The sequence below is a fragment of the Lonchura striata genome, chromosome 4 (genome assembly GCF_046129695.1).
Source record: "Lonchura striata isolate bLonStr1 chromosome 4, bLonStr1.mat, whole genome shotgun sequence".
NCBI lineage: Eukaryota > Metazoa > Chordata > Aves > Passeriformes > Estrildidae > Lonchura > Lonchura striata.
The window spans coordinates 36,551,823-36,565,881 of record NC_134606.1 but is presented as its reverse complement, the minus strand read 5'-3'; the positions used below and the strand labels follow the sequence as shown (position 1 = coordinate 36,565,881).

Sequence of the window (14,059 nt, the reverse complement as noted above, 5' to 3'; positions counted from 1 at the left end):
TGCAATCAGGGCATATCACTTAACCTTTCTGTGTAATCACTGTGTGTCTGGGTTTTTGCATTATTATGTTTATATCTGTAGACATTGATGTCTCCAGAACAGGAGTCATGAGAGGAACAAGGGAGATCTGGATGCAGCTATTATGATTTTGTTTGTGCTTATGAATTCTTCAGTTTAAGGTTAGTCATCTTCCTCCGCAAGTTGTTCTCAAGTCACTCAAGAAATATTTGTCATCTTTCCACTTGAATATTATACATTAATAGAACTATGTGTTTAATTACTTCCCTTTTTTTTTTCTTTTGTGTTTTACATGAAAATTCTGCTTGTGAAAATGTGTATGCAGTTCTTAATAGCCCCTTTAAAATCAGGTTTGTTTGAATTACTCTTTTTCTTCCGTTTTATGTTCTGGTTTATAGTAGTTCTGTGGTTTTGACCTTTATTAGGTTCCCCTGCGAACTATTTGTCTGTATCTGAGCTAAGTCATCACTCTCTGAAGTTTTTCTTTTAATATCTCTGTACCTGAAAACTCATTAATGTTTAATATTCATAGATAAAAAGTGAAATTTAATGTCTCCATGGATTCTAATATATATTAAACTGAAATTTTAATGTGTTTCCTTTTAGAATCTTCCCCAAATCTGAGAAATTTTAAAGTTCAGATTTTTTTCAGTATTGAAATATCCAGCTAAGAGAAAAGGGGGACTAATAATATTAATCCCTGTAATTGTTACAGTCATCAGTAAAAAGTCTGTTTTTAAAGAACAGCTACTTCATGGTGGTATCTGTCATAATATAATTTTTCCTCTGTGTGTTCATGGTAATAATGGCCCTGCTTGTAGAGAGAACTGGTCTTTTAGGGAGCCCTGGAGTTTGCCTGAGAGCTGCTGAAGCATAGCTGGGTATCAGCTCTGCTAGGGAACGTAAGGACACTGAGTTCAGCTAAGGTGGTATGAAGGGAATAAAAGTGTTTTATGTTTATGCATGGAGACTTTGCAAAGACAGAAGGGAGGCTCTGCTGAGCTCCCAGGCAGGCCTGGTGAAAGGCAGAGGAGAGCCTGCTGGGATGAAAGGATCCCTGGGGCCGGGGTTAACTGGAACTGCAGCTGGGACCCAGCAGGAGCCTGCAGGAGGGTCTGCAGCCTGGAGCTGGTGGGAGCTGCCCTCGGACAGGGCTCAGCCAAAGGGTCTGTCCCACCCTGCTGCCCTCTGCTCAAGGGGGAGAGTGTAGTAACATCTCCCTGGCTGCCAGGTTTTTTGCAGCATTTAATGGCTCTTCAGCACAAACTCCACATGAATTCTTTGGTGCAGTGCAACAGGATGGTCTGAAGTACAAGATGTGTAGATATAGTAATTAACATGAGCATTCTTAAACTTAAAAAGTAACATCTGTAGGAGATGTGCATACCGATGAAAATTAGGATGACTATTATTTATGTAAACACAAATTTAAGTACCTAGCTTTGAAAATGGGCTAGGTCCTAGTTCTTGAGAAATTGGGCATCTTAATTACCTGAGGAAGTGAGCTCACATTGGAAAAAATGATTTTGTATTTTAAGAAAAACTTTTTCAAAATCTATAAAAATAATCCATAGCAAAGGTGTATATAGATTCTTCTTCCAAAAGATCTATGATAGTGAAATTTAATGCTCATCTTCATTGGTTGTTCTGTTTTTGTTTTTTTTTTTAAGAATTTTGTGTTTAAGAACTTTGCTCATAGCTCCAGACCTATCAATTAGGTGTCTATACTGTACAGGGAGGAGAAAAATTGAAGGTCAAATCTTAGAAGCTACATTGGAGTTACAGTAGCTTATCCTGCTCAATGATGTGTAACCTTCATTTCCTACCAAAAGAGTGGGAGATGAGGAATTAGAAATTAAAACTCAGTGTATCAAAGCTGTTCACCTTACTTTAATATGCTTTTCATACTCTGGCTGTTGATAAAATTAGATTTAGCTAATCACAGTATTCCTTTTAGTGAAATATACTGTGATGGGTTTTTTAATTGAAAACTATTGGCGTAAAATGGAAAGATCATCTTAAATGGCATTAGACAAAGTTTGCCTAATATCAAAATCTTTAGTTAAAAAAGAAAAAAAAAGGTCATTGTTAGAATTTGAACCTCAAGTGTCTTCCCTCCTTCTACTCTTGTTCATGGGGATGGATTTCTTTGCATATGTGAATTCTTTAAATATGCTCTCACTGCTAGGGAAAACTCAGAATTGTTTCAGGCACAACCAGAAATACAAGACATATTTGATCAAAATTGCTAGTAGTTTGGTAATTTTAAGTATATTAGTCCTGTTGAATTTCAGTGTTGTTTTAGGTTTATAAACTAATTTAAGCTTGACTACCTTAATTGTTTATTGCCATTTCAGTAATTCGTCCACTTTAATTAAGATAATTTAGTGCTGCTTATAAAATAGTTTTAAGTTGGATAGAAAGTGTGAAGTATTCATGAAGAACAACATGGGTATGAAAGGCTATTTTATTCTCAGACAGGGAAAAATCATGTTACAGTAAATAACTTAATCTTGCTTATTTTTAGGAAACGTAGCCTCCTGGTACTTGTCTTAGTTCTTCATCCATTTAGTAATCATATTTGTGGTTGGTTTGTTTGGGGGTTTTTAATAAGCATTTTATAGTTGCTATTCTTAGCTTTATCCAATTACTAATAAAGTAGTGCTGTTCTCAAAGGTTCATATATTTCAGGGTCAACAACAAGAGCTAAGAAGAAGTTGAAAAAATAAGAATATTTAATCTAGGAGAGAAAATAATTTTCATGTCCATGAAACGTAGTTACTAGAAAGGAAATATGTTATTCTTTTCCCTGGTGAAAAGAACAAAGAAATGAAAGGCTAAAGTTACGGCAAGTAATGCAGGTTAGATGAAAGGGGATGTTTCCTAATTGCAAAAATAATGAAGTATTGAAGGAAATTGCCTTGAGTACTTGTGCAATCTCTGCTATTGGAAATCAGCAAGGGCAGATATGATTTAGGCATACCCAGTCCAGATTTGAGGTGGAGTAAGATTATACCTCAAAGGAATGTCCAGATACATTTTCATGATTCTGCAACTGATTGTTGAACTTCACATAAAAAATCCTTTGAATTTTCTGTAGCAGTCAATTTATGTTGGTGTTACTAGTCAACCTGTTCTTGCAATTGACTGGATTCATTGAAAGGTGAGCCAAATCTAGTCTGGTTTAATATGGTAATATATTTCTTATATAATTTTGTTACTGTTCCATTTCTAGAAAATAAGAGTGAAAAACTTTTTCTCAAATGAAGACAGTATATTAAATAGTGCTATTTTATAAAACCTCCCTCAATTTACTTAATTTTTAGAGTTACCTATAAAAAAGAAGTAAGTGTAGGAAAAAAACCTCTTACAAGCAAGGTAATGATTGGGCGACCGAGTATTGAAAAGGTATGGAGCTAAGTCAAATTGAGAAAGCATGATTAGACCTAAATAAAAAATAAAGTGAAAATCCCAAAAAAGTATTAATAGTAGCAAAAAAAAAAAAAAAAGCCTATTAATAGGAGTAAAAAAACTATTAATAGTAGCAAAAAGAGGTATGGTTCAGACTGGAAAAAATGCAATATACATGCAATCTGACTTTACATAGGGAAGTTAAACAAAGTCTTTAGCTCAGAGTTTTGAAACTGTTTTAAGCAGATGAGTCTCAGACATCTATGGTCATCTGTGAACATGTACAACCACCAAAAATTTTAGTTCCTTTAGGTGCAAACTTCATTATGCTGGAAGCATCAGGAAGACTGTCTTTGCTCTCAATAAATCTGCATTGAGTTCACGCAAAGCACTGAAAATTGTCATGCTTCCAAAGACTTTGCAAGAGGTCTCCTTATCAGCTTCGTGTTAAGATGACTGAACAAGAATGTAAACCTGTCAGTCATGTTTAATCGGCTTGTTTTCTGCAGCAGCCTGTGCACTTTGTTTGAAAATCTCTTAGACAATGGAAATTACTACCCAGTGCCCACATAAAAAAAGAGTTCTGAGAGATCAAGTAATAATGCATGTGCTGCAGCATCAGAAAGCCTGCTAATAAGAGTGTTTTCTCTCATTTGGATGAATTAGTTTAAGGTCTTCCTTCAAGTGCAAGATGATAATTCTTTTTCAACAGGGGATCATTGCTTTAGTTAACTAAACTAACTCAACTATTTTTTTTCCTTAAATCCAATGTAATGTAAACTACAAATTACAAAATTGATTATTAATGCTAGAAGCTTGAATATTCTGTAAGGAGGTGCCTATGGAACATGAATTTTGTTGTGGCATATATAAGCAAGAAACGTTAAAAATACTATTCAAACAAATTCATGTTTTCCCTCTACTATTTCTAAAAATATGCAGACAACTACATAAAATTAAAAGTCACTGTATTCTACCTGTATGCCAAGCTGTTTCATTATATGGCGATGTAACTAGAGATTATCATTTAAAGCTCATTAAAGAACTTGTTAAAAAAATCTGCTTCTTTTCTTTTTGAACAATATAAAAAATTGCTCCTAGAATACTGTTAGCTTCTATATATACTTGGAGGTGTCAAATTACCTTATGTTGTAGTCAAAAATACAGAATAATCTATTTTATTGCTGTAGACTTTTTTTTTGTAACAGATGTTTAACAAAACATTTCAGGTAGCAAATTTGGTTAAAGTTAGTTTCTCTAGCTGGCCTTTCTCTTACAATGTTTCTCCTACAATAGAAGGTGGAAAAAAAAAAGCCATTGCTACTGAAAATATTTCAGCAACAATAATTGGTAGATATCTTTTTTCTAGTATTACTGGGTCTTCTGGATCAGTGGTTTCAGGTTTGCTGCAAATCTGTTATCAGTTGCACTGCAGAGATTTGAACAATGTTCCAGTTATACTGCAGCTCATATTTTTATAGGAGGTGCAACTGAGGAGGAAAAGAAAAGAGAAAATGCTTCTGAAAATTATTCTGGTTACCTCATGAAGCAACACAAGTTGAATTTTACTCATTAAGGGTTACCTAACTGTATTGAACATTCTTCACTGTTTTTAAAAATCTGTTTCCTAAGAGAGAATACTGTTACAATAAAGGAAATGCAAAGGCAAATTACATCAGAAGTTATCATAAGAAAATAAGATTTTTAGTCACCACTGAACAGATAAAGCAAGAAATATATTCCTGCTTAAAACTCCTGACATTTGAATCCTGCAAAAGCACTTTTTATGTTAAGTTAGTGCCGTAGCCAACACAAAACAGTGTGACACTTAGCATAGTAAAAATCTAAAGACATTTTTCTTAACTTCAGGAAAAACATGTATATTAAAAGTCTATTAAGAAAAAGCACTGTCATATCTTTATTATTCAGCCTTTTAAAAATTACAAAAGTACTAACAATGTGGTTCTTTCCATGAACGTAGAGTTCTGTTTTGATTTTTGTCATTTGGTGTTTTGTTGGTTTTCAGTTTTGTTTTGTTTTTTTAAGAAGAAGGCTGTTTATATAAAAGAAATTTTCTTTATCCATGTGGCATATAATTAAACACCTCAGAAACGTAGCATATAATAACCTCTTCCAGGAGTCACTCAAAGCCATTGTTTATATTGTTCATCTGAATGGTCTGACAGATCTTTTTTGGTTCAAAACCAACCAATACTGGCAAAAATCCTGCTGAGTTTCTTCAAACCCCTTTCAGGTCTTTTGATGTTGAAAATAATTTCTGAAAAAGGTAGTTATTTAAAAAATTGCAGCATTAACATGATTTCAAGTATGATTTTTAAACTTCCTGAAAATTGATGGTCTAATATGGATGCAGGCTCCTCTGCAAGCTGACCCTCTTCTGCTGTTAAAGTAGTCTTCAGTTGAAAAAGAAGAACTGGAGAAAGCAGTGCATGGTCACCATGGGCAACATATATTCGTTTAGGTCCATCATAAACACTCATGTTACTTTGGTTTCTTTTCCTTGAATTTGAAATGATGTAAGTAAAAATAGAACAAGAAAATATAGGTTTAGGTGTTTTAGTTATTGAGTAAATCTATCTGCAGCTTAGGCCAGCAGGTAGAAAAAGATGGGAGTTTCATGTTCTGTGGAATATTTTCCTTTATTATTATTATTTTAATTTTTTTTATTATCCCTTAAATCTAGTCTCTACCTTTTGTCCTATAGTCAGTTCTAATTGTGTCATTTGGAAAGCCAGGCTTCACTGCTGGATTTCACAGGTTACCTTTGCCAATTCATGGTGTTTCATATTCCACAGATACAGAGTACAAACTCCTCTGGAGTTCTGTGCTCATGTTTTAACTTCATCTTTTTTGCTGCAGTTTTGTAGCCTGAAATATGTAACCATAGTGCAGCAATAACAGCGTTTTTATACCTGTCTATAAAAATCTCTGTAATGAAATGCTTGGGGAGCTTGGCATTTTCTAAATAACATTATTAACAGCTTTGATTTGGAATTGATGGCATGATGCTACTGGGTTGTCCATGATCATCTCGAATCTACAAGCACAAAAAGTGGTATATAAGTATTTCGAAAATGAAATAACCTCGAGTCATTCAGGTGTCACAGACTAAATCAAGTGCTGCCCTTTTTTTGATGTGCTGGGCTAATTATTTCTACTAATGTAAATGTCAGTGCAATGAACACTTATTTGCTGTGGCACAGCAAATAAGTGGCACAGGAAATCTGAGCATCTGAAGAAATTCATCATGTCCTGAAGTCTCTATTATATGGCTTCAAGCCAAAGATATGGAAAACAATTCAGAGTCACATTTTTTTAAGTATTTTAAAAGTACATAAAAATAAAAAAAAAAAGCAGTAATTATATCTCAGTGTACTTTGATTTTTTCTTTTTTTTTTTTAAATATTCTGGATTTTGAGCCTTTACAGTCTTCTCTTGATAGCAAATCGTAGTTCTCTACATTTTACTGGCCAATCTTGGCTTCATCATCTGTGCCTTTTGGATGGGAATCAGTTTTGGCAGGCGGTGGCTGCCCAGCAGGGGTGCAGGACTGATGGGAACTGTCTGTGGATGCCATTGAGACCTGGGGTGCCCTTGGTGCAGGGCAGCTGCTGCCCACCCAAAGCCTGCCACTGCATGTACTGCAGCCACTGCCCCCACCTAGAGGGACAGAATCCCAGGAAACATGTAACCTAGAGCTCCAAAACTATCAGCTGATATTTATAGGCCATGCAATGCCTGCTCCTGCTATCTTTAGGGAATATTCATGGTGGATCCAAATTGCTACATGTAATATTTTCATTTTATGGTGATGGGAGCTTCACAGGCACTTAAGGGCTGTATTGTACCTGTTCCCTGTGTGTGTTACTTATACACAGATCTCAGTTCAGGTATGGGGCCTCTTTTGTTTTTCAGTCTAACACTGAAGAGATACAGGAGAGAAGAGCCACACAGGCAGTGTTCAGAGCTCAAGCATAGCAATGTAGAGGTGAGATAGTGTGCTGCTTGGGTTTTACACCTTTTCCATCGATCAGGCTGCCTTACATCAAGCACTTTGTTAGGGGAAATAATATTTTGGTTTTCATCTTGAATATCCTCACCCAGTCACTGCACTGGAATGGATTTTGCTTGAGCACTTGACTTCAGATTTGGCTTCCATAGTGCTAAGATTTCACTTGTGCTAAAATGTACCATGATCGGGAAAAGGGGAAATCTTCCAAAATAAATTGTTTTCATGACTCTTCCGACTGCTGGGGACGAAGCTTCATGAGAATGTCTTCATGTACTTTTAATAATAGCAGAAGAGAAATTTGGTAAATGAACCTACTGTGATTTTGCAACTGATTTATAAGGAACATATGGTCTTACACCCAGTGACACCATTCATTAAAAAGTTACCCTTAATTTTATTTTGATGGAAGGAATGAATTTAATGCTCAGTGAGTTCTGATTCTTTTGTTATTGTCATTTTTGATCTGAGTAGTTGATTAGAGCTTAGAGTCCTGAGAATTATCTGTGTCAGAAGGGTACAAAAAAAGTAGTGAATTATGTGTTTTACACATCATTGTTTACAAACACTATAGAGAAGCTTTTATTCCAAGAACAAAGTGGAATCAAACAGTGGTTATTTTTATGCTTCTCCTGAAATATACCCAAAAGTGTCTAAGTATTTCTTCACTGCCTTTATTTCCCATGTGTATCTTTTCCAAGAGTGTGAACAAGTGCTTGTGTCTAAATAAGATTATTTCCTAAAATTCATTAAACAATTGGAAGTGGTTATGCTGATCATTATATGATGTTTTGTTAGTGCAGTATTCAATTATGTATTGGTGTTTAGTAAAATGTCCCTAGAGCCAGTGAGCAAATCTTCAGGCTCAAAGTAAATCTGTAATTTCTGTAATATCTTTTTTTTTTAAGTTGCATTTCCATTGATATATCCTCTTGCCTTGCCTGAATCCCCTCTAATTGTATGCCTCCACAGAGTGAAATTAAAAATAAATGAATTATTCAATGAAGGCACTTGTTTCTTAGTTCAGGCTTTCAAATGTCAAAGTAGAGAAGTTTTTTTTCCTCTCTGAGGGATCTAATAGTCTGTGAGTAAGTTTTTGGTAATAGCTCTATTTTTTGTGCTTATCATTTTCTCTGTAATTGAACCAGATGTTAAATCTTCTCTGGAGGAGAAGAGTCTTCTCAGTTTATGTAATACTGTATCAGTCTTGCATCCCAGAAGATTTGAGGTTAATGTGAAAATGAAATAGTAAGGCAGATGCTGTATGTATGTAGGTGGGTAATCCCTTTTGGACTGAAACACTTAAAAATGTGTAACTCAGAGTTACATACTAACAAATGGTTGGATGATAAATTGTTGTAGGATTTTTTTGACAGTAAGTCAAAATCCAACATTTTGTATGCAATGAGATATTTGCCATTGTAATAGTTCTGCAAGGATGAAAATGGTTCATGAGGTCAAAGCTAAGGGCTGTAGGGGCAGTCTGCACTATTTGTGGGTGATGTACAGAAATGTTTTTGAGGGTAAAACCCTGATTATGTTTCAGCTACTTAGCTGAGCTGGTTTCTCACCCATATGCATTGATATGTCAGTAAAGGATATGTGTTACTTTTGTGTTAGGTTGAGGTACTGGAGAGAAGCAGGGGCAGGCGTGCCTGAGTCTTCTCTTTTCTCATATCCAGGTTTCCACCAGAAAGAAGCCTTACTTCATGTGTTGGAAGGAATTTTAATGTTCTGAAGCCATGCTTTCCATTTTAAAACCCTTATGTATACCAAAAAGACTACTAGTGCTCTTACAGGCACATGTAGAGCTAGCACTTCACACAATCCATGAAGTGTTGCTGCCATTTAAGGACATAGAAACCCAGATGTGCAAATAGCAAATGTGCATTTCCAGAATACCATGTCTCCTATGATGTATGGTTCAGAAATTTACTTACCTAAAGATAATAATCTTTGGTAATTTTTTTCTTTTATAGGTTGGAACCCAACCTAATAACTAATTTGGTTATTTGTTTAAACACCTAAACATATTTTTGTGCTGAATTCAGTATACGTTTTATAGCATAAATGTAATAATTTTGATCTGTTTATACATTATACATTATCCCTAAAATGAAGAAAAAATTTTGTTGCCTTCTTTAGCATTTGTACCTGTATGTTGTGGTTAATTTTATTTCACTTGAGTCCATAAGTTTACAGTTAAATATATGTTCAGCAAAAAATCAGAATACAAATTTATTAGAGCACTTCATCTTTTGATGTCATATTCACCTACTCAGAACTTGTCATCTGAGATGGCGTGTAGAGTTGTATGGGCTTTCTTGTATGCATTTTTTTCAAGTAGCAACACTGGTGGTTGTTATCTAGCCATTAACACCAGAGGCTCAGCCTATAGTATAACTAAACCAGTGCAGCTTCTAGTTTGATGCAAAACAGTTTAATTTGTTAAGGTATCAAAAAAGATGGAGAAATGTGAAAGAAAACTATGTAGGGAAAGACAAATGCTAGAATAAGAATACTTTTTTTTCTTTTATTTTTCCTTTTCCTTCTTCCATAGCCAGAAATGCTTTAGAAATGGGAGCCCTTCCAGTCATTATCATCTGAGTAAAAGAGGCATGTAAGCGTACTTACAGTTTTTACAATGGAGCATTTTAGCAGTTTTAAAAAATTCCAGAAACTGTGTTTTAAGGTCTTTCAAAATGCAATTTGTTTACCCTTAGGTAGAAGTGAAATGGAGAAACCCATTTTCTCAAGCGCTTTTGTATCTTGTTAAATAATAGAGCAACTTAAAAAAAAAAGACAAAAAAACATCCTTCAGTTGCTGACAAGGGAGATATTTAGTTGCGGGACCGAAGGCAGATTTCTTCAGAGCTGAAGAACTTTCAAAACTCTTGCTCTTCCCAGAGAGTTTGTCTTTGCAACTCAACATCCCTTATTCTAAGCCCTGTTTCATGCTCACTGCACAGGTGAAACTAGTGTGTACACAGAGTGGATTTTGTGAAGTTCAGTCCCTGTAGAGGTCGCAATGTTAATTCAGCTTTGAGATGGTGCTGTCTGAATACTGGTTTTATGAAGTGACACACAGAGCATTCTGTTCAATTCTCCTTACACTGAAAGGATGTTAGAGCTGAAAAATTGCCACGGTACAATGTGAGGGAGTTAAGGGATTTATTAAAAAAATCCCTTAATCCAAGGGATTGCAATCCAAGCAATACTCTCAGTAGTTAAATAGGAACTTGTAATGGCACCAGTACAGTGGTTTGTTTCCTGTTTCCTCTTAGGGCAACGTTACCATTCCAAAATATGAGCCACAGAAAGACCTCCATTCGTTTTTGTCTATCTCATGATATTTTGATTTATATTTATACTTTTACTAGATTAATTTTAGTGGATGTATTTATTTAACTATATTATGCTTGCAAGAGTCTCCTGGTACATTAGACTTGAAAATGCCATCAGGTAAAGTAACTACATGTAATTAATATTTTTAAAGAGTAATGGCATCAAAATGCAAATAGATTATGGGAAACCAGCTGTAAGCTCTACTACTCAGCTTTCTTTCAGTGTACTGCAAACTTGCCATTTAAATAACTACTTTTAGGGAAAGGAGCTAGCACAGGAATAAAAGGTCACAAAAGTAAACTTTATCCTGCTTTTGATAGTTTAAATAGTCTTTCATTTTTGGACCAAGTGATTCACACCAGCTATACCCACACTGAGAAGGGTACAAGTTTAATTGAAGTGAGTCTGGATCTGACTTTTAAAGAACCAGTTACTGCTTTAGAGTAGATTATTTTGGAAATTTGTGCTTAAGAATCATGATTAATGCTGTTGCAGCCTGTGTTCTACCTTATGCTTCTGACTTTAAAACCCAAGCAATTTAATATTACTATTAGAACGTTAGCCTTGTTTGAACTCAAAAATTATTGTAATTAATGGGTTCATTTTAATGACATGAAAGGTTAGATATTTTGATAACCCAACATATTTTTATCAAGCTCTATTAAGTTCTTCAGTTCTTTTATGTGTGAACCTCTGACTTTTATCATATTAAAATATGACAACAGTATTTTCTTGGAATATGTCTGCAGAAGTGGTAATAGAAGAATAAACAAACTAGATTGCAGTTTGGCATTATGTAACATAAGTTACCTTTAATATTAAAACTTAGAAATGTAGACCCTACTAGCAGAGTGTGATGGATTTTCCTCGGTATTTCAGGGATTTTTTGGAGAGCACTGAGCTCATCATACTTTGCCCTGAATATCCAGCATTCTCACCTGACCCAGAGCAGATATTTCCAGCATAAATCTTTGTCAGCCAGGTTTTCGAGCATCCTTTGCTTGAAGGTAACCAGTCATGCCTGGCATGCCTGACTTCTTGCTTACAAATCCAAAAGCCTTTGAAGCCCAGTTTAAGGATGGCTTAGCAACCAGATCTGCATCATGTAGCTTGGCAAATATTTGTCTGTCCTAGAAAAAAAGAAACCCTAACTGAGCATGCTGGGACAATTTCACGTGGAGTCAGTGAGCGTCATCTACGTCTGTGCAGCCAGTGGTGTAAAATCAGCAAGAGAATATGGGTGAGTCCAGTGTTTATTGAGTTTACGAACTTCAAACATGAAGGGCAAAGCTTCACTGTTACACCGGCATGAGATTTTTGTAGGGCTTTCAGTGTTTCCTAGTAGAAGCCTGATCAGATGTTGTGTCCCTGGAACTGCTGTTGGAGTGTGTTTTCTCATAACTTTGAGAACATTTCTAGTATGCATTCCATATATGCTTTTTTTTCTGGACAACTTACTGATTTAAACCTGTAATTAGCAGAGCTAGAGTTTTCATGTTATTCTCATTAGCAATTAATCTATGTTTCATGTATTTCTAATTGTACTTTTTGATTCTTAATTTTCATAGAAATACTAGCTTTTGGCAGAAGTAATCAAGAGAGGAAAAAAAAAATAAAGAGCTCTAGGAAATAATCTTGCTTAGAAGCAAAAAGCAGTTTTTCTCTTTACACTGGAATTTGAAGTTTGGAAAGGGGAAGTCAGCTTACCAACTACACATTGTATGGGGATTTCTTTTCTGGGTATTCTCTGAGGGTGGGGGCAGTGTGTTTTGGGGTATTTTTCCTCTTATCACTTATTGTGAAAATCTACAAGAGTTGAAAGTGCTTTGAGAATTTCTTTACTCTGGGCTTTTGATGCAGTTCTTTGACTTTGTGTGAATAACAATAACTTTGTGGCAGCTATTAAAAAAATATTTACCAAAAAAATGAAAGGGGAACATTGTAAAGTGCAAAGTAACTACAACTCCAATTTTGCACAAGTGATACTTTAAAGAAAAAAATCCAAGTCCCTCATGTGTTGAAGGATAAGGCATTTTTGAAACCTGTTTAGTTTAAATGGTCTGATTAGTCTCCATGAGCTTCTTGCCAAGCAGTCATATTGGAACTGTGCTAAAAAGAGAAATGTTAAACTCCAGACGTTTGATATACTTCAAGTAATTTTCAAGAACTAAATTCACTGTTTTCTCACAGTATTTAGAAAAATAACTTCATTTATCATCAAAGTTTCAATATTTGCATTGAATAAACTGAGTATGGCTACTGCTGTATTATGAGGGTTCCTCTGTAGTAACATGAACTACTTATGTACCTATATATTTATTTGTTTGTCTCTACTCCTTTCACAGACACTTCCATTGGGGCTGGGAGATGGACAGCTCTTTACCTGGACTGATGGCCTGAAAAGGAAGGACTGGCATGATTATGAAAGCATTCAAAAAGATGCTATGCGTTCAGGTATATATGAATTCAGAACAAATTTAAGTGGTTTGTTTACTCATTCTTTCTCTCTATTACTGTCTGTCCTTTAGGAGGCATTCCTAACAACTTTTTTTTGATTGCAGCAGTGTCACAAGGTCATCGTATTCTGAATTGAGAGGTCAGACCGAGCACAAATAGCTTATCTCTGAAAGTAGCCAAGTGACAACATTTTCCCTGCTAGTAACTATATAATGATTGTACAATTACCAAAAATGTTATCAAAAAATTATTTTCCCTGTTGAAGTCAGTTGTTAGACTGTGACCAAATAGAGTGTTGATTTGCAAAAAATATAAGTTACAAATAAAGCCAAATTATCCTTAAATCAATGAACAATACCCGGATTCACTACCTACAGCTGCCAAGAACCTTTGACACTTCTACAATTCAATCCTTTAGTCTTGCTAAAGCAACTTCATCTTATTCTGACAGTCTACAATTATTTGAAAATGGGAGAAAATTGTGTTTGCAAATAGACTGAAGGACACTTTGTTACAATGAGTAATGTAATTTTAATGTACCTTCATGTGCTGCATCCCGTACGTGCAGAGAGTATGGTTTGTGTTCTTTCTGTCATCGGAGCATGTTCAGATTTGAATTCTTCTTTTACAACATAATGTACAATTATTCGATATAGATGATTTAAATTAGAAGGAAGGAAGAGAAACAGCAGCTGAATTACACCTTAATCAGTGTTTGAAAGTCATTATTTTACAAAGGCCAATCTACTATTGCAAAACAAATTATGCTGTCTTGATCCCACTGTCTTGAGACAGCCA

The 14,059-nt window shown here is 35.1% G+C and overlaps 1 protein-coding gene across 2 annotated transcripts in view; it reads left to right on the top strand.

Moving 5' to 3' along the window:
* The window catches only part of GALNTL6 (polypeptide N-acetylgalactosaminyltransferase like 6), a 436,241-nt gene that overhangs the window by 148,009 nt on the left and 274,173 nt on the right, over positions 1-14,059 (top strand). For both annotated transcript variants that reach the window (XM_021552775.3, XM_021552857.3), the window contains one exon: positions 13,150-13,258. In XM_021552775.3, coding sequence (XP_021408450.2) covers positions 13,150-13,258 — 109 coding nt within the window. The remainder of the gene's footprint in view (positions 1-13,149; positions 13,259-14,059) is intronic.